Raw genomic sequence first — 24,773 nt, 5'->3', positions numbered from 1 at the left:
TAGTAGAATGAATTAAAATGTACGGAAAAAAATTAATGTCTAATAACTAAATATTTGATAAATAATTGAATTCCCTATGAAGAGATATTGAATTTTCGGAAGGATAAAATACATATATATACATATTAAGGAGAAATATTTACGAAACGTGACGATAGTTTTCTATTTACAAAACATAACTTTACAAATCCTATAAAAAAATATTTTTTTAAAAAGAATTATACAAATATTTTTTTTTATTTCTTTAAAAAACAGTTTTTTTTTTTTTTAAAAAGATTTTGACATGACAAGCTACCTGGGCAGCCAATCAGCATGCCGTTAGAGTATTAAAATAGGGATAGGAAAAGTTTAAAATATTAAAGGTAAATTTACCCCTTAGTTCAAAGTACAGGGGTAAATTTGGCCCTTTACCCTACGTAAAAATAAGATACTACGTAATTCCGAGTAACTCTTTTGGACAAGTCCAGATGATAACTTATATGTTTATCTTAACATAAAAATTTGATATACGTCACAGGTCTTCTTCTTTAATATCTTAAAATAATTTCTTAGATTCCAATGATTATAAAACATTGAGCGATTCTCTAAAAGTGAAACAAGAATCTAAAAATATAGTGATCTAATTATACTAATTGCTGTTTCCCGTAAATGCCCCTACTGTACTGTTGTAAGCTTTACTCAGTTTCTCTATAAAGCACAATGCCAGCCTTTCCAAAATCATCTTTCATTTTGGACTAAACTGTGCACTCCACTTATCAGGTACTTTTCTTCCCTTCTCTTTCTCTATTGTTAGTTTGTTAAGTTTAAGCAAAAATTTGAAGCTATTTGTTCTTAAAATCATAAAAAGTGTTGAGAATTTGGTAGTCAATTACGTGTTGAAAAACCCTTGTTTTTGTACATTGCATGTCATGTTTGAGAGTTGACTTAATTAAATTGTTGCTGAATCTGTCTCTATGTTTAATGCATGCTGTAGTTCTGGGGTCAATTTTCAGTTTTCCTCATAAAACCAATTTTTGTTAGAGTAGAAACAGGGAGTAGCAAATATGCTCTTTTTGCTTCATGTTATTGGATGCAATGGGTTTCCTGTATATATGGCAGTGAAGGTGATGCTTTGATTATTTTTGTGATGTGTTAAGTTGAGAAAAAGCTAAATCTTGGTTGTTGAAGTGAAGGAGCATAATTTTATTGGTAATGCTGCAATAGTTACATTAGAAGCACATAGTTTGTTTGTTTGTTTTGCATGTTAAATTTTATTCGATTAGCAAATTAAATGCCTTCATTTTTTGGGTCTAAATGAGTTACTCTGTTTTCTTTGACTGTAGTTCCTCCCTAATCCTATTATGGAGAAAAGTCTAATTTCAAGACTCTAGATTTTGTAATGTTTACTCTCTCTGATGCCTTTCTTGAGTTATGAAAGAAACTGATAGATAATCACATGGATGATACACAAATGTGCATCTCTAGACCAATTTGAAATCTTAATTACAATATTGATTCTGGTATGTAACCGGATCAGTAATTGAAATTGGGAACTTTTTTTCTAAAAACCTAATCTTAATTGGGATTTTTTGTCAGTTTTACCTTTATATGAGTTGATTTTACAATTGATAATTAGTAGTAGCAAGAATGTGGACAGTCAATGGCCATTGGGCATCAATTTCAACTTCGTTTCACGATTATACTGAACTTGGCGCTTTTCACCGAATGCTGTTAAATCAAGGTGCTAACCTGATTTTCAATAGCATTATGCCTTTGGAAGAGCTTCTGTGTTATCATATAGATGCTGTTTGCCAAAGAATGAGGCGCCTTAAGTTCTTATATTCTTTATCCTATGTTCTTATTATACTCATGATGTAAGGAAGGGAGGTCATTGTAATGTCATTCCTTTTAGTTATTTAAACTTGAGATGGCAATGGGACCCGTCAATTTGGGATCCAAATTCGAGATTTTCCTTGGGAGGTATCGGGAAGGATTTGGAATGGAATAATATCGATTCATATAACAATGACACTCAAATTTACTTCAAATCTTTTACGGTTAACAGCTCCATTTCTGTTTGTTACAAAATTTCCAAATTCACTGTCTTTTGGATATTGTAAGTCTTAATGAAAAGTAGTGCTCAATGGATCTGCTTCAACGCTTCTGAATATGGAATATTGCTATATGTGATTGATGACAAGATTGTTCTTATTTTCTTTCTAGTTTATTTGTCACTGACCTAAATTTCATTAGACCTGGACTTGAAAGTCGTAATCTGGATATGCAAGAAGTATATTTCTTGTTTGTGGTTCATAACTTGGTTTCATAGTTGTTACAACTGTAGGTCCTCAAGTTTCCAAGATGTCGGATGCTAATGCGCCCCTTTGTCCCAAGAGGAAGATCCAGTTGGTGGACTTTCTTCTCCAATTCAGATGGATCCTTGTTATCTTCTTTGTCCTTCCTTTCTCGTTCCTGTATTACTTCTCCACATATCTAGGGGATGTTAGATCTGAGAGGAAACCCTACGAACAACGCCAAAAGGAACACCATTTAAATGTTAAAGAGGTTGTGAAGCGCCTTGGAGAGAGGGATGCATCAAAGGATGGTCTTGTCTGCACGGCTAGGCCTCCCTGGGTTGTTGTTGGAATGAGAAATGTTGACTATAAGCGTGCTCGTCATTTTGAAGTTGATCTTTCTAAGTTTAGAAATATACTTGAAATTGACAAGGAACGAATGATTGCCAGAGTGGAGCCTCTAGTCAATATGGCTCAAATCTCCAGGGTTACTGTCCCAATGAATCTTTCCCTTGCAGTTCTCGCTGAGCTTGATGATCTGACCGTTGGTGGTCTGATAAACGGCTTCGGGATTGAAGGAAGCTCTCACATCTTTGGATTATTCTCTGACACTGTTGTGTCACTTGAGGTTGTTCTAGCAGATGGACGGGTGGTTAGAGCTACAAAGGACAATGAATATTCTGATCTTTTCTATGCTATCCCATGGTCTCAAGGGACATTGGGGCTTCTTGTTTCAGCTGAGATCAAGCTTATACCAGTCAAGGAATACGTGAGACTTACCTACAAACCTGTAACTGGTAACCTAAAACAGCTTGCACAAGCTTATGCGGATTCTTTTGCACCTAGAGATGGAGACCAGGACACTCCTTCCAAAGTTCCAGAGATGGTAGAAGGCATGATTTATAGTCCCACAGAAGGTGTTATGATGACCGGTACATATGCTTCGAAAAAAGAAGCCATGCAAAAGGGTAATGTAATCAACAATTATGGTTGGTGGTTCAAACCATGGTTTTACCAGCACGCTCAAACTGCACTGGAAAGAGGGGAATTTGTGGAGTACATTCCAACTAGGGACTACTACCATAGGCACACAAGATCCTTGTTTTGGGAAGGGAAACTAATTCTTCCATTTGGTGATCAGTTCTGGTTTAGGTTTCTCCTAGGATGGCTCATGCCACCCAAGATTGCTCTGCTTAAAGCCACTCAAAGTGAGTCTATAAGAAAATATTACCATGACCATCATGTCATTCAGGATCTTCTTGTTCCTCTTTACAAAGTCGGAGATACTCTAGAGTGGGTCCACCGCGAGATGGAGGTAAAACTCCTATATTTGTTATCTTTAGTTGTTTTCGACGGTATTTCTGCATCATGTTCTGATTGTGTTTGAGCTAACTTTGTTTAGGTATATCCCATCTGGCTCTGCCCACACAGAATTTACAAGCTGCCTATGAAACCTATGATCTATCCTGAACCAGGATTTGAGAAATACCACAGGCAGGGTGACACCAAATATGCTCAAATGTATACTGATGTCGGCGTCTACTATGTTCCTGGAGCTGTGCTGAGGGGTAAGCCCTTCGATGGTGCAGAGAAATGCCGCCAACTAGAGCTTTGGTTGATCGAGAACCATGGATTCCAGGCTCAGTATGCGGTCACTGAGCTGACAGAGAAGAACTTCTGGAGGATGTTTGATAACAGCCTCTACGAGCAGTGCAGAAGAAAGTACAAAGCCATTGGGACGTTCATGAGCGTGTACTATAAATCTAAGAAAGGAAGGAAGACGGAGAAGGAGGTACAGGAAGCTGAGCAAGAGATAGCTGAACAAGAGACTCCGGAAGTGGATGAGCCTGCAAATTGAATTAGACCAGTTTCATTAGAATTTCTCTGCCTTTGTCATCCATTTAGTTGTGCTAGTCTGAATTTTCATTTTAAATAACCAGCTACATTGAACTACTAGTAAGTAGCTTAGCTTGCCGTGTCGGTTCGAAATTTTGATAATGTAGTAATGGAAAGTGCAGTTTGAAATTCAGATGATGGTACAAATAATGATGTTATGTAGCCGTTTTGGTTTCATGTTAGTTTGAAATTTCTCTGTACCTTCCTTTTTTTTTTTTTTTAAAGACATCTCTTGTGCCCAGTTTAACAGATCTTACTTCTTGAAATAGTTCCAACAGACAGCCTATGACAACATCTTCGAATTTATGATGTACACGCTAAAACAAAAATAGTACTAATACAATGATAGAACAAAACAAACCACACTGCCCAAGTGTATGCTGATTTGGATCTAACTAAAAGTTGAACTTAATTCAAGTGAAATTTTAGCTAAAAAAGGTGAGGATTGTTCAAGACCTTATAAAGAATATGTGAGCACATATGATAAGACAAGAGCTCAATATCGGTTAATAAAATAAAATGGATCATACTCAAATATCATGATAAACAAATAAATCTTAATAACTAACTTTGGAGGTGAGAATTACTGCCAAAATTATAAAAAGAGACCGAATGTCCCTTATAACCCGCCAATGTGGGACATATATTCCATTTTCTTTTCAGAAAAATGAAGTGGCCAACCAAACAAAAAGTATCCGTTGAAAACTAGAACGTTAAGCCTACCGTTAGAACCCAATTCCCCCACCCTTTATAATATCAAATTCTACACAATTGAGTCTTCCATAGGCAAAATCTACACATCATTCCTCCATTATATACTCCCTCACTACCAAACTCCACAAAAGCAAACAAATAAAGAACAGAGATATGGGTATGGTAGTGGTTATTTCTCTTCCATTTATACTCTTCACAATTCTTATTGGATTTGGATGTTTTTTCTTTGGAAGAGCTAAAGGTAGACAAGATTTAAGAAACAATCCCCAAGTCTTTGGAGTACCTACCCCACCACCTGGTACTTGTGTTACTGCTCCTTTTCCTACAACTCATGATTTCAAGCAAGATAATACTTCCAATGTGTAAAAGTTCAAGACATGGCGCTTTCTTGAATTAGCTGGAAAGACACTACCATTGTGTACATGGACTGCCGTATTTTATATTCTGGGTTTGATTTTATGATTGTGCAGAGAGTGTGAGATGCTTTTTTTTAGTTTTTTTTCTTTTTCTTTACTGGCGTTGTCAATTAATACTTATGTGAAGTTGTACTGTCAATTACCGATTGGAGTATGTTTGATCATTTTGGTAAAGAAGTTGTATGAATCGAGCATGAAATTTGCCTTCGTATCTGCTGTAAATCCTACTCCTTCCGTTTCAATTTATAGGTACCTTTTCGGAGTACGGAGTACTAGGGTTGACGTAAATTTCGACATTAATTTTTCAAGTTTGTAAAAATCAAATTTATATATTTGGAAATTACATAAAAAGTACTGTAAGTCGTGATAATTTATAATCCAAATAATTAAGAAAAAATGTAAGAAAAATACGGTCAAACAGCCACCTCGTAGACTCCCTAAATAGAAGTAGGTTCACATAAATTGAAACAGAGGGAGTATTACTTTTTCCATAATTTTGATTTCCTCATCATTTTACACTAAGCACATTTAGTGATATGGAGCTTGATACTTATACATTCGTAGACCAGAATTTTTTTTAGCAAAAATCATTTAATGAGAGATTAACAAACTTATTAGCTAGGACTATTTTAGCATACATTAGCCACAAATTTCATAACAACTTTTTGGTTTTTGTTTGTAGTGTATCGTCTACTTATTTCATCTTGGAAGAGGACCTTGTGAATTTCAATTTATATATAGTACAGCTTCCACAAATATTCATCCATGAATCACTAAATTTGACGCTCAACATATATAGAGTCATAATTTTGGTACCATCTCGTCAAATAGAAACTAATATCGATTAATGCTCTTCAAACAAAATGGGTAAAAAATAATCAATTATCCTTCAATCTTGGGTAATGTTTTGTGAGCAGTCTTTGCCTACTTAAGAAAACTAATCCAATCAATAATAAGATTCTCGTCAACGAATTAGTCTTTGATAACAAGAACGAAAGAATTTAAAAGAAGAAAAAAAGGTAAAGCAATCTGTATCATATACTTCAATAGTATACCATAAAAAGGTCTATTGGAAATCATATGTTGCATCTCTTGTAAATAATGGAATATATAGTTACTGTATATAGTTATATACTAAGCAATTGTAATAGCAAAAATCAAATACTAAGTGCAAAAATATCGACGTGTTAATAACAAGTAATAATATTGTGGTTTACTAAATGATTTAGAATTTTTATATAATAAAAATTAAAGGACTTACTTAGTACGTGCATTATTTAGCCTAATTCAGTAATTAATTAAGAACCACAGGAGAGCAACCCGATATAGTGAATTTCAGAGGATAAATTATCTTATTAGAGTTTAGGTTGTATGTATTGACAAAGTAAAATTTATTTTATATCTCTATAACTAGGTTACTTTATAAAATAATTACAAGTAAATACATATAATTAGTATTAATTGGTAACTTCTTGAAATAGTAATAACTCAAATATATACTACAACTTAAGTTATCACTTTTTACACTACAGTATAATGTGACAATCTTTACGTTGATTCTTATAACTTAAATACATATTATCAAGTGGAAGACGGGATGCTTTCGTATAATTTGATAGATCTTGATCATGCTAAAAATGGATTTGATTTGTCTCATTTCCATTTTCGCCTATGTTTGACTAAATAAATACCCCAACGTAAACTTTCATTTTCCACAAGGATTGAAAGAGAGTACAAAATCAACTACACAAACATGACTCCTTCCCATTTCTTCTTCCATTTCCTATCTTTCTTTGTCCTTTTCTTGATAATAGTTAAGAGTTCTCAAGTTCATGGTAAAGGTGTTGTGTTCAATGTTCAAGATTTTGGTGCCTTTCCAGATGGGAAGACTGATAGTAGCCAGGTAAAATCAAAATATATATAGCTCGTATGAATGCGATTAGTATAACTTAAAAAATAAGACAGTAACGTGCTACAACATGCTACAATATACTGGTAGTGTGAATAGTAGCGGAGCCACCCTTGTACAAAGGGAGTAATTGACACCGCTTTACTGGATAATTATTATGCAGAAAAGTAACTTTGTAAATGTATATATACTATATGTTGAATCTCTTTGACTTCTTGGTGTATTGATTTCTTTATATTTTGATTTCTCTTAGTAAAAATCCCGGCTAAGTCACTGAGTGTGAATATTCTCAAAAATGGGATCTTACCCAAATTGCCCCCAGGATTTATGGAGTAATTACTTCTTTTAACTGATATATCACATATACAGATTATATACTGAGTATATGCGATTATGCATACATATATACACTAATTAAGTTACGTTTTCTAAGATTATTGTTCGCATTAAACTCAAGTCTTTATGTTTCTTATTGTGCATGTAGGCCTTTTTGAAGGCATGGAACCAAACGTGTCAAAGCAAGGAAGGAGGCACAATCTTTATTCCAACAGGGACTTTCTTGTTGAATACAGTGACATTTAATGGCCCATGCAATGGCCAAACTATTTTTAACATTAATGGAGTTTTGAGAGCTCCCTCTGGTGAAAGCAGAGATGAATTCTGGATATTATTTCAGCATATTAATGGGCTGACTATTAATGGAAAAGGTTCTTTAGATGGCCAAGGCCCTTCTGCATGGTCCCTTACAAGTAAAGCCAACAACAAGAATCCTCCCGTGGTAAAGTATTTCTTACTGCATTACAGTACACCGACCGTCTCAATTTATATGATATTCTTTCCTTTTTAGTTATTTACAAAAAGAATAACATATTTTTATATTTAGTAAAAATTAACTTTAGATTTACCTTTTTATCTTTAATGAAATAATTTTTAGCCACATAAATTTCTATGATTTGTTTTAGATCACAAGTTTCAAAACTTTTCTTTATTTCTTAAACTTCGTGTCAAATCAAACGCATTCGTATAAAACGGGACCGAGGGAGTAATATTTTCTTTCCTTTTAGTGGTTTATTTTTCTTAGGAAAAAAAGACAAAGGAAATCGTAACTAAATATAAAAAGGGAAAAAAAAAATAACTTGCCGAAACAAAGCGACAGTCTTCCGCTTGCCGAACGTATCTTAATTTTGGAATTGTATAGATTTGAATGTAATATTCAATGGAAGCACATAAAATTAACAAACAAATAAATATCCTTTTCAGTAGTTTTGAGGGCAATATGTGCATAATATCTTCGTTTTCTACTTTACGTGACACCATTATTATTTGGACAGTCAAATAATTTTTTTCTTCAGCCACAACCTTTTCATACATCTTTTGAATATTTCTAATTATAAAAAGTTGAAACTAATAGTAGTAGTTTTATGTAGTGTCTAATTATGTCAATTTATTTTAAAGTATTGAGAAATGAATGTAAAAAATTAGAAGGCTTTACACTCCTCCTCCGAATTCTTCTCGTTCTTTTCAAAATAGGAGTATCAAATTATTGTACTTGTCTTGTTTGTCTAGAGTACATGGTACCTAGACAATCATTGCTTAAAAGAAGATAGTATTGCTTAAGCAGTGCGACAACATTTTCATATAATGGCTGTTAGTGAACAATATTATTGACTAACAAGATTTTATGCCCTCTATCTTGTAAACAGTCTATAAAATTCAACGACGTGAGCAATGCCTTAATACAAGACATAATTTCAATCAACAGCAAGTTCTTCCACTTCCAGATTGGTAATAGCCAGGGAGTACATTTTCAGGACGTGACAATAACAGCACCCGGCGATAGCCCAAATACTGACGGGATTCATATAGGCAACTCCAGCGATATCTCTGCTAACAACCTGAAAATTTCGACCGGAGATGATTGCATTTCTATTGGCCCCGGTAGTTCGAATATTAACATTTCCGAGGTCCATTGTGGCCCTGGTCATGGAATTAGCATTGGAAGTTTAGGGAAGTACCAAGATGAAGGTGATGTTAATGGAGTTATAGTGAAGAATTGTACCATTGTGAGGACTACAAATGGAGCAAGGATAAAGAGTTGGGCACCTTCACCTCCTAGCAAAGTTTTCAATGTCACTTTTGAAGATATTAATGTGCAATATGCTGAAAATCCTATCATCATTGATCAGCAATATTGTCCTCACTCATCTTGTAGTAAAGAGGTAAATAACTTTTATTTCATACCAAGGGGTAGTCACTTAGAAATTTTTGATGTTTTCATTACTCTCTAATTTTTTTCCTCTCCTTATTTTAAGTGGCACAGTTTTTTTCTTTTTTGAAGTTTGTCCAGAAAAAAATGATAAACAGTTTTAAATTTATAAATAATTTAACTTTAAACTTCTCATTTACCCTGAATAAGATGATTTATAGCCACAGAAATGTCTATAACTTAGTGAGACCTTGTCTCTAGAGTCCAATGAGCATGAGGTGTAAATATTTCCAGTTCGTTGAATAAAATTTTCCTTTTCGACCAAAAAAAAAATATGGTGGTATTAATTGATTTTTTATGTTATATTATATTATATTATATGTTTCATGTAACAATATTTCTCTATAAGCAAAAAATATCTGGATGAACGACGCCGTTATACAAAGTTTTGATGGTATACTTACTGTATATCTAGTGGTCAAAACTTATGACTCTTTTGAAGTCAGGTTAAGAAAAGTGAATAAACCTTTTTAACGTGTTATAGTTTCTAATGCTCTTTTTTTTAATTCTTCTACTTTAATTATATTTTTCCACAGGGTAACTCACAAGTGGAGATTTCAAATGTTAAATTCATTGACATAAGAGGAATTGCAGCTTCAAAAGTGGCAGTTTCTCTTAATTGCAGCAAAAGTGTGCCATGCCAAGGGATTGAGCTAAGGGGTTTAGACTTAATTTTCAATGGCCAAGAGGCCACAACTGCAACTTGTTACAATGCAAATATGAGCTTTTATGGACAGCAAACTCCTTCTGGCTGTACATGATTTTTAGGCTCTAGAAACAGTAGGAATTTTGCTACTAGTAATATTTAGGGCTTATATTAAAGGATATATATATATATATATTTCAGGGGTTGATAGGTAAGAAATTGAAAGCTAGAAAATAGGCTCAGTATATTTGGGTTTCTATGTTCACCAATCAACCCCTATAATGTCGTCAAAGGAACGAAACCACTAATTTGAGATTTTACCTTTGGGAAGTTTTGGTGTTTCATATTCTAAATTGGCCTTACCTTGTGATTTTCGTTTATCATGTTTTCTTTTGGAGTTTAAATTATACAATATAAATTGTTAGTGCAAATAATTATTTACACTAACAGGTCGTCAGCTTATGAATATGTACGGATAAGCTCCATTAAAATATGAAATTTGTACAGTGACTTGTTAGTGTAAAAAATATTACACTATGTATAATATACTCCTTTACTTCAAAGAACAAACTGGACATCACTCCATATAGTTTTACACATATATATCCTTTGAACTTATGACTATTTTTTACAATACTGATAACAAGCCATTTTATCTTCAATGTTGTCTTTAGTCTTAATTATACTCCCTTTGTTTCACTTTGTTTTGCTTGATTCGGAGTACGAGGGTCAAATTAACTAATGTTTAGTGTGAATTCGGACATTAAATCTTTAATTTTTTTCGAAATAAAATTTACATATTTAAAAACTACGTAAAAATACAAGTCACGATGTTAACAATTCAACATATGTATAAGCTAAGGTTTTGAAAAAATTATACAAAAAGAAACTATTCTTTGACTGTCCAAATAGTAACTAAAACAAACAAATGAAACGGACGACAGACTAATATGTACTGGTCAAAATTAAACCATATGCTCCTACTAATTCCTAAGAGGTTTTCAAAGTCCTTAATCTACTTTCCTAGGTTAGTGTTAATGTTATGAACATTCAAATCAATCAAGTTAACTGAAATTTGCTAACTTCCCAACTCAATACTCTATAACATTTTTCTTATGTTTCCTTAATCATCTTCATAACTCTAGCAAATAGTATTCACTGTTTTATTCTCTTGTGAACAACTCCTCAAATAGCTGGGTTGTGAGAATATTAACTTGGTTAAGAATTTTATCATAACCTTTATCCATTTTCCATTTTGATATCTGATGAATATTCCAATTCCACCTTTGCTGTTATTAATACGATCAACAGCACCATAAGCATTTAGGTTGTATAAAGCATCTAATTGAGGGATCCATCTAAACTAGTTACTCCAAGAAACGAGGACCGTGTGATATGTAAAACCATAAAGGGTCACGATGATCTGCATAATGCTTATAAATTATAATAGTACCTGACCAGGAATATATAACGTTCAAATGGGCGAGTTTGTACTTTTGGTCCATCTGCGAGCATATTTTAAATACTCATGTTTCATATATGCTAGGATAAGTTTGATTAGATTACTTATTTTATTTAAATATATGCTAAATTTGTTGGAATAGCTGGTACTAAAATGACACAATAAATTAAAAGTGAGTGGCCACAATTGTAAATTACACCAAAAGTCAACTATGAGGATCTGAATATCTAAAAGATGAAGATATTACAACAGTAAACGAAATTAAAGCTCTCCCCGAAATTATTCCCCTCTTCCCTCTCTTTACTTTTTTTTGTTACATTTATTACTGAAAATGGTAGTCACTTAATAACATGCTGTTTTAAAGTTTATTCTCCAAACCCACCCACACTATCTAGCTCAAACGAAAAGACCTTCCGTTTTTTGAACCAAAAATCGAAAGAGAGAGAAAAATTAATTACAATCAAATCAGATGCACCACCGTATCATACTTGTCTTTTCAAATAATTAAAAGAGAAAATTCTTTTCATTATGGCTCAATACATATATGTAGTTTCCAGAATATTTCATTTTCTACGCTGTCATGTTCTAATTAAATAACCCAACTTCTAATAATGTGTTTCAATTAGACACTTATAGTTCAATTTTGAAATATTTTTTGTGTATGTTTCATTTGTCTATTATGTAGTTAAGTTAATTACATGAATGCGTTATGTCCTTTACTTATACGCATTCGTCTCAATAAGTCGTAAAACCACAGTTAAAGAAAATGACATATTTTATATGACTAACTTAATTAAATATTAAACAAACGAAAAAATACACAAAATTACAAATTCAAAATGAAAATGTCTTCCAATTTAATCACTTTATTAGAATTTAAGGTGTCTAATTATAATATAACTTAATTCGAGTGTCTAAATGAACGACTAGGTATGTGTTAATTAAGTCATTTAATATTCTCAAATTCTAACTCCTCTCTTTGATATATATATCTCTCTCTATAATCAGACATACTTGTCTTTTCAATCCCACATTTAGAAGAAGAAAATTCTATTTACTATTCTCAAATCCAAAACTCCTCTTTTTTTTTCTATTTCTTTCTGTCTTCTTCTCTAACAATTCACGTTCATTAATCTTTCGCATACAAAAACAAACCCAAACCCTAACATCAATCAATTCCAAAAATGTCAGGAACATGGAGCAAACTCCAGAAAACGCTGTCGTTTAGACAACCACCAAAATCTCCTCCTTCCTCCGATTCCAAATCTCGGCCGCCCTCCGCCGCTTCATCTTCCTCCACTTTCTCCCGTTTCTCTAGAAGCTTCAGTAGCACCACCCGATCCTCTAAGGTCCGTTCTCTTTGATAATTATAAATAAATAATAATATTCTTCTCCTTTTTCTTTATTTTTACCTTATAACAACAACAAACCCCGTATAGTCCCACCAGGCGAGGTCTGAGGAGGATAGAGCATACGCAAACCTTACCACTATATCTTTAGTAATCTTTACATTTTAAAAAATGAAAATTCTCGTCCTTCTTCTCTTTATTTTTGTGTGTTTGTCGGTTATTTTTATCGCCGGTGTATTTGATTATTATCGGAAGTCGGTTATTATCGGTGATGACAGCTGGTTTTTTTTTTAACCATAGCGAAAGGTGAGCAGAAAAATGTGCTTTGCCAAAAATGGAATATTAAAGGAGAATTTTTCTGGACAAAACTACCCTTCGTGATTTTGCGATATTTACGGCTACTTAACGTTATTTGGGGATCTGAGTAAGGGTAAAAGTGGAAATTTAGTTTTTAAAAATTTTATCACGTTTGTTTGGCTTGAACAGAATCAGTGAATAAATAAACAATGGGAAAATCCAGCTTTACAAGGTTTTTAGATGACGAATGCATTGGGTGATTTACTATACTGCCCTTTGCTTTGTTATCAACGCCCTTTTTGTAGAGGTCAAAAAGGTTATTTTGTATCGTCGAAAGAGTTGAAAGCAGAAAAAGTTGACCTTTCTTGGCTTTCCGTGCAGGATTTCTCTAAGTTTTGACTTTATGAAAACTCTTCTTTTTACTGTTAAAATAATGCTAGTGTACAACCACTATTATTTAAGGTACAACTCTTCATCTTTTTACCTAATGATTGTCCTTTTACTTTAAATAAATGAATTGTTTTAACACTTACTCCCCGTCCCAATTATGTAATTGTGACACTCTTTTCCGGTCAGTCTCAAACACATTTCTATAATTAGTTTTAATTTAACTTCAAATTTACTCCATCCGCTTCAAAAAAAAGTGTCCATCTTAATTCACCAAATTCCAATTTTTATTTAATTAAGGATAATTTAGTTAAATTAACTATTTTTGCTTAGAAATTAGTATTTTCTCAAGAGATTTGTAAATGGTTAAGTGGACACTCTTTTTGAACCGAAGGAATATCATTTTACCTTTAAAATGATTTATAGTCGCACAAATATCTATGACTTATTTTGAACCACAAGTTTCAGAAATTTTCCTTCTTAAATTATGTGTCAGTCAAACACACATGTATAAAATGGGACCGAGAGAATACTAATTTTATTTTGTGACTATATTTCTCTTTTTTTTTTTTTTTTTTTTTAAATTTTACATTAAGAGGTGGATTATTTATGGGGTAGCTGGGAATTATGATGAATTCAGCTTTTGACAAATTGGGGATCTTTTATTGTTGGTTAATAAGATCTTTTTGACAACTTCTTACGCCAGCTATGCGTGTTTCCATGTCTTGTTAAGGGGTTGGATGAAATTGGACCTGTTCTGAAATCTAGTATTATAATTGGCAATAGCTTAGACGTAACAATAATTGACTTTGCTACCTATAAAAAGATTATTTCCCTACAAAAAAAATTGACTTTGCTCCCTCGTCCCAATTTATGTAAAGGTGTTTCACTGACCACAAAGTTTAAGAATGAAATCCATAAATAAGTTATAGATACTTGTCTGGGCTCTATTTCACATCAAGGGTAAAATGAAAAGTTAAATTTAAATTGTTACTAAATATAGATATGTGACCATTCTTCTTGGGACATGACTGAAAAAAAGAGTGTCACATAAATTTGGACGGCGGGAGTATGATATTAATTTTCGACGAAATGCAGCAGTATTAGTATTTTTGCTGAACCCGGTAAAACAAGTTTCATGTTAAAGAATGAGATTAGGAGCTGTTCCAATTCCTTTTACACTGGACAATTGTGACCTGGACTAGTATGTTGGTTTTTAATAAATTTTGAACTGGTTTCTAGTTTACTCATTCATTGTTTTTGGACTAGCAAACGTCTTTATTAGGACCTATTCTTAGGAACCAGAATAGTGTTCGTGTACTCCATAAGGACTTGGCGGGGTCGGCATTTTAATGCACCACATGATACAATTTATTGATAGGTCTTTGCTCAAAGAACTCAACCTAACACTGCCCAATATTATTTGCAGATTGTTATCATTACAACCTGCCTTTAAGTAACTTAAGACCAAGACATAGAGTGTGTTTGGTATGCAGGAAAATGTTTTCCATTTTTCCTAGAAAATGTTTTCTTGGAAAACAAGTGGGTTTCTTACCTATATGTTTGATATGTAAGCAATAAAATATTATCCTAAGAGCATTTATATGTAATATACCAAAATACTATAGGGTGAGATGGGTCGGGAGTGGGTGTTCGGGGGTAATGGGGGGTGGGATGATAAGGTGGTGGGAGTTGGAGGTGTTGGGTGGGTGGGAAGGAGACAATAAACTTTAAATGTCACTTATGAACTTGTTTTCCCTGTTTTTATTAGGGAAGTCATTTTCCTCATTTTTAAGAAACTTGTTTTCCTAGAGAAAATGTTTTCCAAGACATTTTGACCAACCAAACATGGGAAAAGTGGAAAACATTTTCCATTTTTCCTTCGTACCAAACACACCCATAGTTATCTGATTTATTTACATCATGAAATGATGATTCCTAGCAAGTCATCAGTTGTTCCTTTACACCAGCAATTCTTCTAAAAAAATTTTTTTTGGCTAAATGCGTAGGATTAATATTTAGTTTTTATCAGTAATTAGTTTGGTAAATTTTCACTAGATGACCTCATGTATATTTACTCAAAAGTCCATAGTGTTTACACAATTGACGTTATTTTGGTCAATTTTCTTAAAGTTTAGCACTCCCATAACCAATAATTCCAAAAGCCTATTCTAACAATCACTTAAGTTGGTCAATGAAGTCCATGTTCTCGTTTTTGTGACTTGAAATGATATATACAGTCGGTAACTGTGTGCAAGTGGCTCATCTATTTCCCATAAAAAGCCCAATGGCTCTGGAAAATCTTTTACTATTATAAATATTTTCTGTGAATGCATGGTTGAAGCAGGTTACTGTTCTAACCAGGAACATCGCACTGGTAGCAAAGGTTGCAAGTAAGCACTTATGTCTTTACATGATTGCTTGTAACTTCTTTAGTTTTTTAAATAAGAAATTCTCTATTTCCCTTTTACTGGATAATGGTTTAGTTCGGCCAGTATGCCAGCACCTTGATTAATTTACTGCATACTTACTGCCTTCTGCTAACACAAGTATTTGGTAACTTTGCACACTAAGACTATGAAAGATGATAAGAAATCATCGAGTGTTTTTTTATCGCAACTAAGATTCGAACTCTAGTCTCTTAGAGCTTTCCCACTTGACCGCAACATCACACCCTTAGATGCAAGTTCACTATTATCTGCTTTAACTTAGCTTTTCTTTGCCGTTGTTTCATGTATACCATTTTATAGATTCAAATTTCCGTGCTTCGGAGAACCTGCTGTTCGAAATGTCCGCAGAATTTTGAAATTTACTGGTTCTTTCAATTGTTTGGTCGAGTGGATATACCTACAGCGTCATCATTTTTGTTAAGTTAAATGAGTAGTGACTAGGGACCTATGATTATGTATTGCTCATTGAGCATGTATATATTTATTGACTGATTACAATATTCTAATTGTAACTTGCCACGTTATTTTATTTTGATTGCAGAGAACATGTGCCATTTGCCTTGGGAGTATGAAACCAGGAAATGGTCAGGCCATATTCACTGCTGAATGCTCCCACTCATTTCACTTCAGCTGCATTGCCAACAGTGTTAAGCATGGAAACTACCTCTGCCCCATCTGCAGATGCAAATGGAAAGAGATTCCTCTCATGTCGTCCTTCAGTACTGATGCAAACATTAATAATGCAGGGCGGACTCGTGTCTCTCCCCTTGAAGATAATTACCTTGACAATATTCCTCGTGTTCCACCACCCGTGTCTCTGCCCCTTCCTGAGCCCCTTCACTTCTCTGATGATGAACCTCTTCCCAGCATCACTGTGGATCAGACCTCCTCCCCTTCCAATGTTCATCCAGGGAGCGTAGTCTTGAAAGCTTTTCCAGAATATTCTGCAGTTGCTGCTTCTAATACTGTGTCAAGATTTGCTGTACTTGTTGGAGTAAGGGCACCCCCACTTGCTGACAATGCTCGGCACAGAGAGCGCGCACCTATTGACCTGGTCACAGTTCTAGATATTAGTGGCAGCATGGCTGGATCAAAATTGACTCTCCTGAAGCAAGCCGTTTGTTTTGTCATAGATAACTTGGGGCCTTCTGACCGTCTAGCTATTGTTACCTTTTCATCCGGAGCTCAAAGAAACTTTCCCTTGCGAAGGATGACAGAGCAAGGGCGTAGAGAGGCTGCACAGGCTGTCAATGCCATTTCAGCGAATGGTGGGACAAATATTGTGGAAGGACTAAAGAAGGGGGTTCGAGTTCTTGAAGAAAGACACGAAAGGAACCCAGTTGCAAGCATTGTTCTCTTGTCAGATGGGAGAGACACTTATAACGGGGATAATGCCAACCAACGGCGGAGTCATCGGGACCGCAGATCCTCAAATGCAACCTCAGGTCCCGACTTTCTGAATCTATTGCCTTCTGCCATTTGTCCTCGCAATAGAGAAGCAGTAGCAGCAGACCAGCTGCCAACTTTCCATGTACATACGTTTGGGTTTGGTGTAGACCATGATTCCTCTGCTATGCATGCTATCTCAGATGCATCAGGTGGTACATTTTCATTCATTGAGACTGTTGGAACTATTCAAGATGCCTTTGCAATGTGTATTGGTGGTCTACTCAGTGTGGTGGCCCAGGAACTAAAGCTTACTGTTAGGTCAGCATCTCATGGAGTGGATATTGGATCCATTCCATCAGGAAGATATGCAAGTGAAATATCTGAACACGGAAAGCAAGGTGTAATAAACATTAGGAACCTCTATGCAGATGAGGAAAAAGAATTCCTCGTCTACTTGTCTGTTCCCTCGGCTGAAATTAATGAAAGTGCAACAAAGACATCTCTGTTGCAAATTACATGCAGTTACAAGAATAACTCATCTGAAGAAATGGTCAGCGTAGAGGGTGAGACAGTTGAGATACGTCGGCCGCCTGTGCTGTCTCCTACAGATGTTGTAATAAGTCGCGAGGTGGATAGGCAGATAAACAGGCTGGCAGTAGCAGAAGCCATTGCAGAGGCACAACAGATGGCAGAAATGGGAAATCTTGAGGGTGCTCAAGCCGTGCTAGCTAACAGAAGAGCCTCTCTTCTGTCTTCTGTATCTGCCCAAGCAGGTGATGCTCTTTGTAGCTGGCTTGACACTGAACTGACTGAAATCAGAGACAGGATGGCAAGCAGGGAACGCTATGAACAAACAGGAAGAGCGTATGTCCTCTCGGGTTTGAGCTCACATTCTTGGCAAAGAGCCACAACTAGAGGAGACACAACAACACAAATAATACTGCAAGGTGGTAGCTCTAGCAATAGTGGAGCTCTCGGCTATGAAACTCCATCTATGGTCAACATGATCTCAAAGTCACAGAACCTAAGTCTTGTTAATAATCGTGTTGAACAAGTTCCGCGCCCCAACAAGACATGCAACTTAACTCCCAAATCTTAGTAAACATTTCTAACCTCATTTGTTCTCAGTGTGATAGGAAATGCCGCAACAACACTCTTCTAGTGATAAAATTCTGTGGCATTTGACTGCTATACTTTCTTTGGTACTTTTGTTCCATTTGTTTTTTTCTCTCTTAGTTCTCCATAGCTGGATCATTTGCAAATGAGATTCTTTTAGTTTGCCATCTCTACAGATTGTAATAGTATGTTAGAGGTAACCGCTTGTCTGCTGACCTTCCTTTCTTTTAACAACGTGCCTTTATTACTTCTGGCTGAAAAATTATTGCTAATTAGTCAAACCTTCAAACAATATAAATGCATATGTCGGACAGTTTTGTTTTAAGTAAGATCTACTTTTCAAAGTTTGCTTTTTTGCTTTTCCATTACTTCTGCATGCCTCATTAAACAATATACTTCTCCCTCTGTTTCATGGTAAGTTATAGATTTTAACAAAGTAAATAATACTTTTGAGACTGTGGCAAAATATCCCTAAATCTTATGGTCTTAAGCATGTCACGTGAAATATTAGAGTTAAAGAGTTATTACTAAACATAAAATTAAAGTTCTTTTTCTTAAAAAGATTAAGAAGGAGCTATCAATGTTCCAATCACTTGTTTTATCTTCAGACCACGCAAGGGGCAAAAAAGATGTTGTCAGGTGTCATATGTTTCTTTTATTCTTCCCAATTCATTGTAATTTGTGACTCGGAATTTTAATTCTTCTCTTTGTAATTTCCAATTCTCAAATTCCCCATTCAAGAGTTTTCACTAAAACAGGTTCCAAATTTTTCCTTGCAAAAGAAATTCCAAATATGTGGAGTCCACACGAAAAGAGGCGTATCTGTATCTGTTATCCCTGGTTCTTACTCTTCCTGTATCTCAGATAACGTTTCAGAGAATCTCTAAATTTAACAAAATCCGACTCAATTATCCAATCAGATCCCTCCACCTAAGCTCCCCTTCAACTCCTTATCCTCTCCCCTCATCACCAATCCTTTCTTACACAAATTCTAAAAACCATACCTTTAGTCTCCACACTCCATATCTCCTTCTTCTTCCTCTCTATTTTTCTACCAGTTTCTTGGAAAATAGAGAACACCATGTCTCTCACTATTCCTTCAAATCTTTCAAAACCCATTGCAACATCTAAGGCTAGCTCTCAGTTTAGCACAAAACCAAGAACTTCAACCATAGTGTGCTCTTCAAACCAAGCCCCTTCGAATCCAACAGAGGAAAGTTCTTCTTCTTTAAAGGCATTCTCAGCAGCACTTGCTTTGTCTTCTATTCTGTTGTCAGCACCTGTGCTTCCTGCTTCTGCTGACATCTCTGGGCTCACACCTTGCAAGGATTCAAAGCAGTTTGCTAAGCGAGAGAAGCAATCAATCAAGAAGCTTGAGAATTCTCTAAAACTCTATGCACCTGATAGTGCTCCTGCACTTGCTATTAAGGCCACTGTTGAGAAAACCAAGCGCAGGTTTGTCTTGGTTTCCTCTTTCTTCAAAAATTTTCAGGAATCTTGAATGGTCCTTTTTTCTTAATATTTGCTAAATTTTCCTTGCGTGGGCAATCGTTTTCTATTAATCCTTTTCTTACACTTATATGGAAGCATTTGATTGTGTAAGAAAATTCCCCTTCTTTTTTTTTTTTTTGGGGGGGGGGGGGGGGGGGGGGGGAAGGGACTTTCTGCACATAAAAGAAGTATTCTTAGAATTGAGGTCTTAAACATGTAAGTACATTTTATACTTATGATGACATAAGAAGCTTAAAATTAAAGAGTATCAACGTATAAAAATGTATTTTCTTTTTTACAAATACACCTCCGGGATGTGCGTTAGCACCCTTGATAGGCACTCTAAAACCTGACAAAAGCTCATGAAAATCCGAGTCAGCTAATCCTCCATTTGACCCGACCAGAAGTATGGATAACGAGACCATCTATAGAACCTTCTCACTTCTGTCCCTATAGGAGCAGAGAAAGAGCTAAAAGCATTTTTTACATACGAAAGCACCAAGTACATTTGCTTACGAAGGAAGAACAACTAATTCTGTAACACATTTTCAACATGTCCTTGCATTAGTCTTCGACATAGACTAGGAAACATAACCCTTGATACATGAGTCCATGTTTGAGAGAGCCGAAACTTTTATATATAAGCTATAAATTGGTACTTATTCCAAGCATAAAATTGGGTTTGCAGGTTTGACAACTATGGAAAACAAGGACTATTGTGTGGATCAGATGGACTGCCACATTTGATAGTGAGTGGAGACCAAAGGCATTGGGGAGAGTTCATCACACCTGGCATCCTCTTTTTGTACATTGCTGGTTGGATCGGGTGGGTTGGAAGGAGCTACTTGATTGCAGTAAGGGATGAAAAGAAACCAACAATGAAGGAAATCATCATTGATGTTCCTTTGGCTAACAGGCTCGTCTGGAGAGGTTTTAGCTGGCCAGTTGCCGCTTACAGAGAGTTCTTGAATGGAGAACTCATTGACCCTAATGTCTAATTTTGATTTCTCGTGTTTAGTTTTCTCTTGTTGGAGATTCGTGGAATTATACTTTCACTTGTTTATATCAATGAAGGAATGTGAATTTCCAGTACCATGTGTGGCTAGATCTTGTGTTTGATGATTGCTAGTGTTCTATGTGTTCTGTTTTTTGTATGATTAGTTGGAATAACGTTTGGGTTTTGTCAAGGAACAATGGAAATTGCCCTCCCAAGTTCTCGCAGTTGGCAAGGTGATGAGACATTTGAAAAGTGCCTCTTTTAATGTTAACACATAATAATTTATTTTGAGTGTGCTCTCTCTTAGATGAGAGTCATTCATTTCAATATGGTATCACAGTAGATTGAGGTTTTAGAGCTCAAATATCACTGCCACACAGAAAACAAGAATATAAGTATATTTTACATGTTCAATCCATGAAAAAGAATCAGCTCGACATATATGGGTGTGCATAATTTAGGACAGACACAGCAGGAGAGCCCTCTGTGACTTAAAGCTCAAAGTTGATAACTGGACCGGTAAAAGTGGGACCGGAACCGGTTAACTGTCTATTTCTTACCGGTCCGGTTTCATTTTTTTTTAAACCGGAACCGGTTAAATTTTTTTTTTTTTTTATAATATAGCCGTTGGGCTGGACGTTATTGGACCGTTGGCAACGGTCCACTTGCAAACCGGTCCATAAACTCAATTCCCCCCCCCCCCCCCCTCCCCCAACCCCCCAAACTTTTTTTTTTACCACTTTAACCCATCCCCCACCCCTATATAAACCCTTCTTCATTTTCATTTTAATCCACACCAATTCACTCCTCTTTCTCTCAAATCTCAATCTCTCAATTATAGTTACTTTGCAATAATTAGTCACTTTAAATTTCTCTCAAATAAATATTATAAAGTCTTATTATAGTTTCAATTATTAATTTTGCAATTATAATATTGTTAGTGGAGTTAGTGATTTTGCAACAATCCGAAGTAGCTTTGGTGGCTTTGCAATTCTAGCCGCCTTCACTTTGTTGGAAATTAATCCGGCAATTTGGTACCTTCGTTCCAACTCTATCTTTATTTTTCGCAATTTATTTTCTTGTAATTTATTTGATTGTGATTTAAATTAATTCTATTTAATAATGGCAAATAGATTTAGACGTGGTGCCAGTAGTAGTAGTGGTATTGTTAGGGGTGGGCTTAATGAGGAAACATTTGTGGAAGAAACACCTAATTTAGGTATTGATGTTGGTGGAAATAATCCACTTTTAGGTCATGAGGCAATGCAACAACATTTTACCGACACTTTTAATGAAATTGATGATGATGGTGATGATGATGGTGATGATGGTGATGATGATGAAACACAACCCCCCGAAAATCCCATAGGAGATACATGTCCTGCACAATCACATACACAAGACAAACCGCCTAGAACTCGTAAGCTAACCGCTAAAATTTGAAAATTTATGACTAAGGATAGGGAAAACCAATCAGTTACATGTACCCTATGTGGACAAGTATTTAATTTTAAGCAAGGAACTAGTAAGAATGGTGGAACGGGTACACTAAATGGTCATATGAGAAAGAAACATATGGAAGTTTGGGGAGAGCAAACGGGTTCAAATGTGGGGGTATTCAAATGACGATAGACCCACGAACCGGTAGAAATTTTAAGTATGACAAGAAAAAAGAACGTGTAGAAATAGCTAAAATGGTAGCTTATGATTGTTTACCATTTTCCTTTCCCTCGGGTTTGGGATTTGTTACTTACATTCAACATTGTTATAATCCGTTGTTTGAGGGTATTTCTAGAAGTACTTATAGATCGGATGTTATAGATTTGTATAAAAAAATATAGATTTTATTTGTGCCATGTATTTAATTCTTTAAATTGTAATGTTTCTCTTACCGCTGATTTGGGTCTTAGTCTTAACAAGTTAGATTTTTTTGCTATTACATGTCTTGGGTTGATGACAACTGAATTATGCAAAAAAAGAATTATAGTTTTTTTATATGATGAAGGAAAAGGTCGTCACGATGAAAATTTTTTAGCGGATTCAATGTCTAATATTATGAGATTTCTTAACATTTATAGAAAAATACTTTGTATTGCTTTAGATAATGCTTCTAATAATACAAAGGCGATTGGTCTTATAAAAAGAGAACTAAACTCTCCGCTAAAAAATATTTTTCATGTAAGATGTAGTTGTCACATTTTAAACTTAATTGTTAAAGATGGTCTTGTGCATTTTGAAGATTTTGTTCAAAAAGTTAGAGATGCGGTTGCGTTTCTTTTTTGTAATGCTAATAGGGGAAGAATTAGAGATTTTAAGAATGCTTGTGTGGAAAATAACCTTAGACCTAGGAAAATTCAAGTAGAAATTAAGACTGGGTGTAACTACACTTACATTATGCTACAACAAGCATATGAGTATAGGATTCCCATACAACAAGTTCACAACAAATATAATATTAATAGTGATGATTGGTTAAATTTTACGCATTGGGAAGATGTTAAAGAATGTGTTGAACTCTTAGAATTTTTTTATAATGCAACTCTTGCTTTTTCTAGACAATTCTATCCCACAGTAATCGGAATTTTAGCCTACTTAGCGGAAATAGCTAGAGTTTTACAAGAGTATAAATATAACCCGGTTATCAACTGACTATTTTTGAAATGATAATCAAATTTAAGAAGTATTTTTTTCTCATCTCAACTTTATTTATATTGGGTTCTCTTTTAAATCCTTGTTTAAAAGTGTCTTATACTAAAACATTAGTTGGTCAAATTTATACATTTTTGAAAATTGAAGAGGGAGTTCAACCATCTTTAGCTGAAGCCGAACTCGCTATTGATGGCGAATTTAGAAATTTTTTTACTCATTATTCTAATTTGAAAGAACGTGCTACACCCGTTGCTCCACGCCCTACTACTTCTCAAAGTAGCAAAAAGGGCTTGTAGGGTTTGTCGCATTTAAAAGTTTTACATTCACAGTCAACTTCTTCTTGTAGTGCAAACTTTGATGAATATAACTTTTATTTGATGCAGTCAAATGTAGATATCAAGGAACTGGATGACTTGGACGTCTTAGCATGGTGGAAGAAGTACAAGGCAAGCCATCCGATATTCTCAAGAATGGCTCGAGATATCCTTACAGTTCAAGTATCAGCCGTGGCTTCAGAGAGCGCATTTAGCCAAGGAAGACAGCAAATTGGAGACCATAGACATTCATTATCCGACTTTAGCTTGCAAGTACTAGTGTGCATTCGTGATTGGATTAGATCGGAGCGACGCAACCAAAACTTAAAAGCGGAGGAAGGCGAAGAGGAAGAAATTGAAGATTTGACAGCAAGTGGACCGGACCAAATGGAAGACTTTGAAGATATTTCCATGGCCGAATACGATATGGGGGAAATTAACGAAATGATTCAGAATTGGTGATTTTATTATTCTACTATTTCTTTACAACTTATGTATTATTTGCAAGTTAAAAAAAACTACAACTTGCAAATAAATGTTATCCAAGAATGAATAAAATATATGGCTTATTGAGATTTCTTCTATTTACTTGTGTTCGTATTTTTACTTTTATTAAGTTACGAATATACCTAAAATATACTAAGAATATACTTATAATATACATCTACTTAAATTAAAAATTAGAAAGTTATATACTTGAAAAATAACTAAAATATATTAAGAATATCTATTATAGTATACATATAATATAT

General features: G+C 34.8%; 5 protein-coding genes across 7 annotated transcripts; all 5 read left to right on the top strand.

Moving 5' to 3' along the window:
* The first annotated feature begins 520 nt into the window (after positions 1-520).
* LOC132622879 (delta(24)-sterol reductase-like) lies at positions 521-4,335 on the top strand. 2 transcript variants are annotated; one of them, XM_060337550.1, is made up of 3 exons: positions 521-759; positions 2,309-3,588; positions 3,676-4,335. In XM_060337550.1, exons 2-3 carry the CDS (start codon positions 2,341-2,343, stop codon positions 4,129-4,131), a joined length of 1,704 nt encoding a protein of 567 aa, XP_060193533.1. In that variant the 5' UTR covers positions 521-759; positions 2,309-2,340; the 3' UTR covers positions 4,132-4,335. The 2 variants fall into 2 exon arrangements, with proteins under 2 accessions (XP_060193533.1, XP_060193532.1); XM_060337549.1 differs by having other exon boundaries at positions 522-759; positions 2,324-3,588.
* A 596-nt stretch (positions 4,336-4,931) lies between these two features.
* Positions 4,932-5,498, top strand: LOC132622520 (uncharacterized). Its single transcript, XM_060337126.1, has one exon. The coding sequence runs from the start codon at positions 5,037-5,039 to the stop codon at positions 5,247-5,249; it is 213 nt and encodes a 70-aa protein (XP_060193109.1). The 5' UTR covers positions 4,932-5,036; the 3' UTR covers positions 5,250-5,498.
* A 1,554-nt stretch (positions 5,499-7,052) lies between these two features.
* LOC132624465 (exopolygalacturonase-like) lies at positions 7,053-10,235 on the top strand. Its single transcript, XM_060339242.1, has 4 exons — positions 7,053-7,202; positions 7,693-7,986; positions 8,990-9,427; positions 10,011-10,235. Exons 1-4 carry the CDS (start codon positions 7,053-7,055, stop codon positions 10,233-10,235), a joined length of 1,107 nt encoding a protein of 368 aa, XP_060195225.1.
* A 2,350-nt stretch (positions 10,236-12,585) lies between these two features.
* Positions 12,586-18,817, top strand: LOC132621654 (E3 ubiquitin-protein ligase WAV3-like). 2 transcript variants are annotated; one of them, XM_060335995.1, is made up of 2 exons: positions 12,586-12,931; positions 16,607-18,817. In XM_060335995.1, exons 1-2 carry the CDS (start codon positions 12,767-12,769, stop codon positions 18,551-18,553), a joined length of 2,112 nt encoding a protein of 703 aa, XP_060191978.1. In that variant the 5' UTR covers positions 12,586-12,766; the 3' UTR covers positions 18,554-18,817. The 2 variants fall into 2 exon arrangements, with proteins under 2 accessions (XP_060191978.1, XP_060191979.1); XM_060335996.1 differs by lacking the exon at positions 12,586-12,931 and adding an exon at positions 15,342-16,008.
* A 728-nt stretch (positions 18,818-19,545) lies between these two features.
* On the top strand, positions 19,546-21,153 carry LOC132621655 (photosystem I reaction center subunit III, chloroplastic-like). The gene is made up of 2 exons (XM_060335997.1): positions 19,546-20,025; positions 20,750-21,153. The coding sequence occupies exons 1-2, from the start codon at positions 19,652-19,654 to the stop codon at positions 21,057-21,059; spliced, it is 684 nt and encodes a 227-aa protein (XP_060191980.1). The 5' UTR covers positions 19,546-19,651; the 3' UTR covers positions 21,060-21,153.
* The last annotated feature ends 3,620 nt before the right edge of the window (positions 21,154-24,773 follow it).

This window comes from Lycium barbarum, chromosome 12 (assembly GCF_019175385.1).
Source record: "Lycium barbarum isolate Lr01 chromosome 12, ASM1917538v2, whole genome shotgun sequence".
NCBI lineage: Eukaryota > Viridiplantae > Streptophyta > Magnoliopsida > Solanales > Solanaceae > Lycium > Lycium barbarum.
The sequence above is the reverse complement of the archived record's forward strand: the minus strand, read 5'-3'. Positions and strand labels throughout refer to the sequence as shown.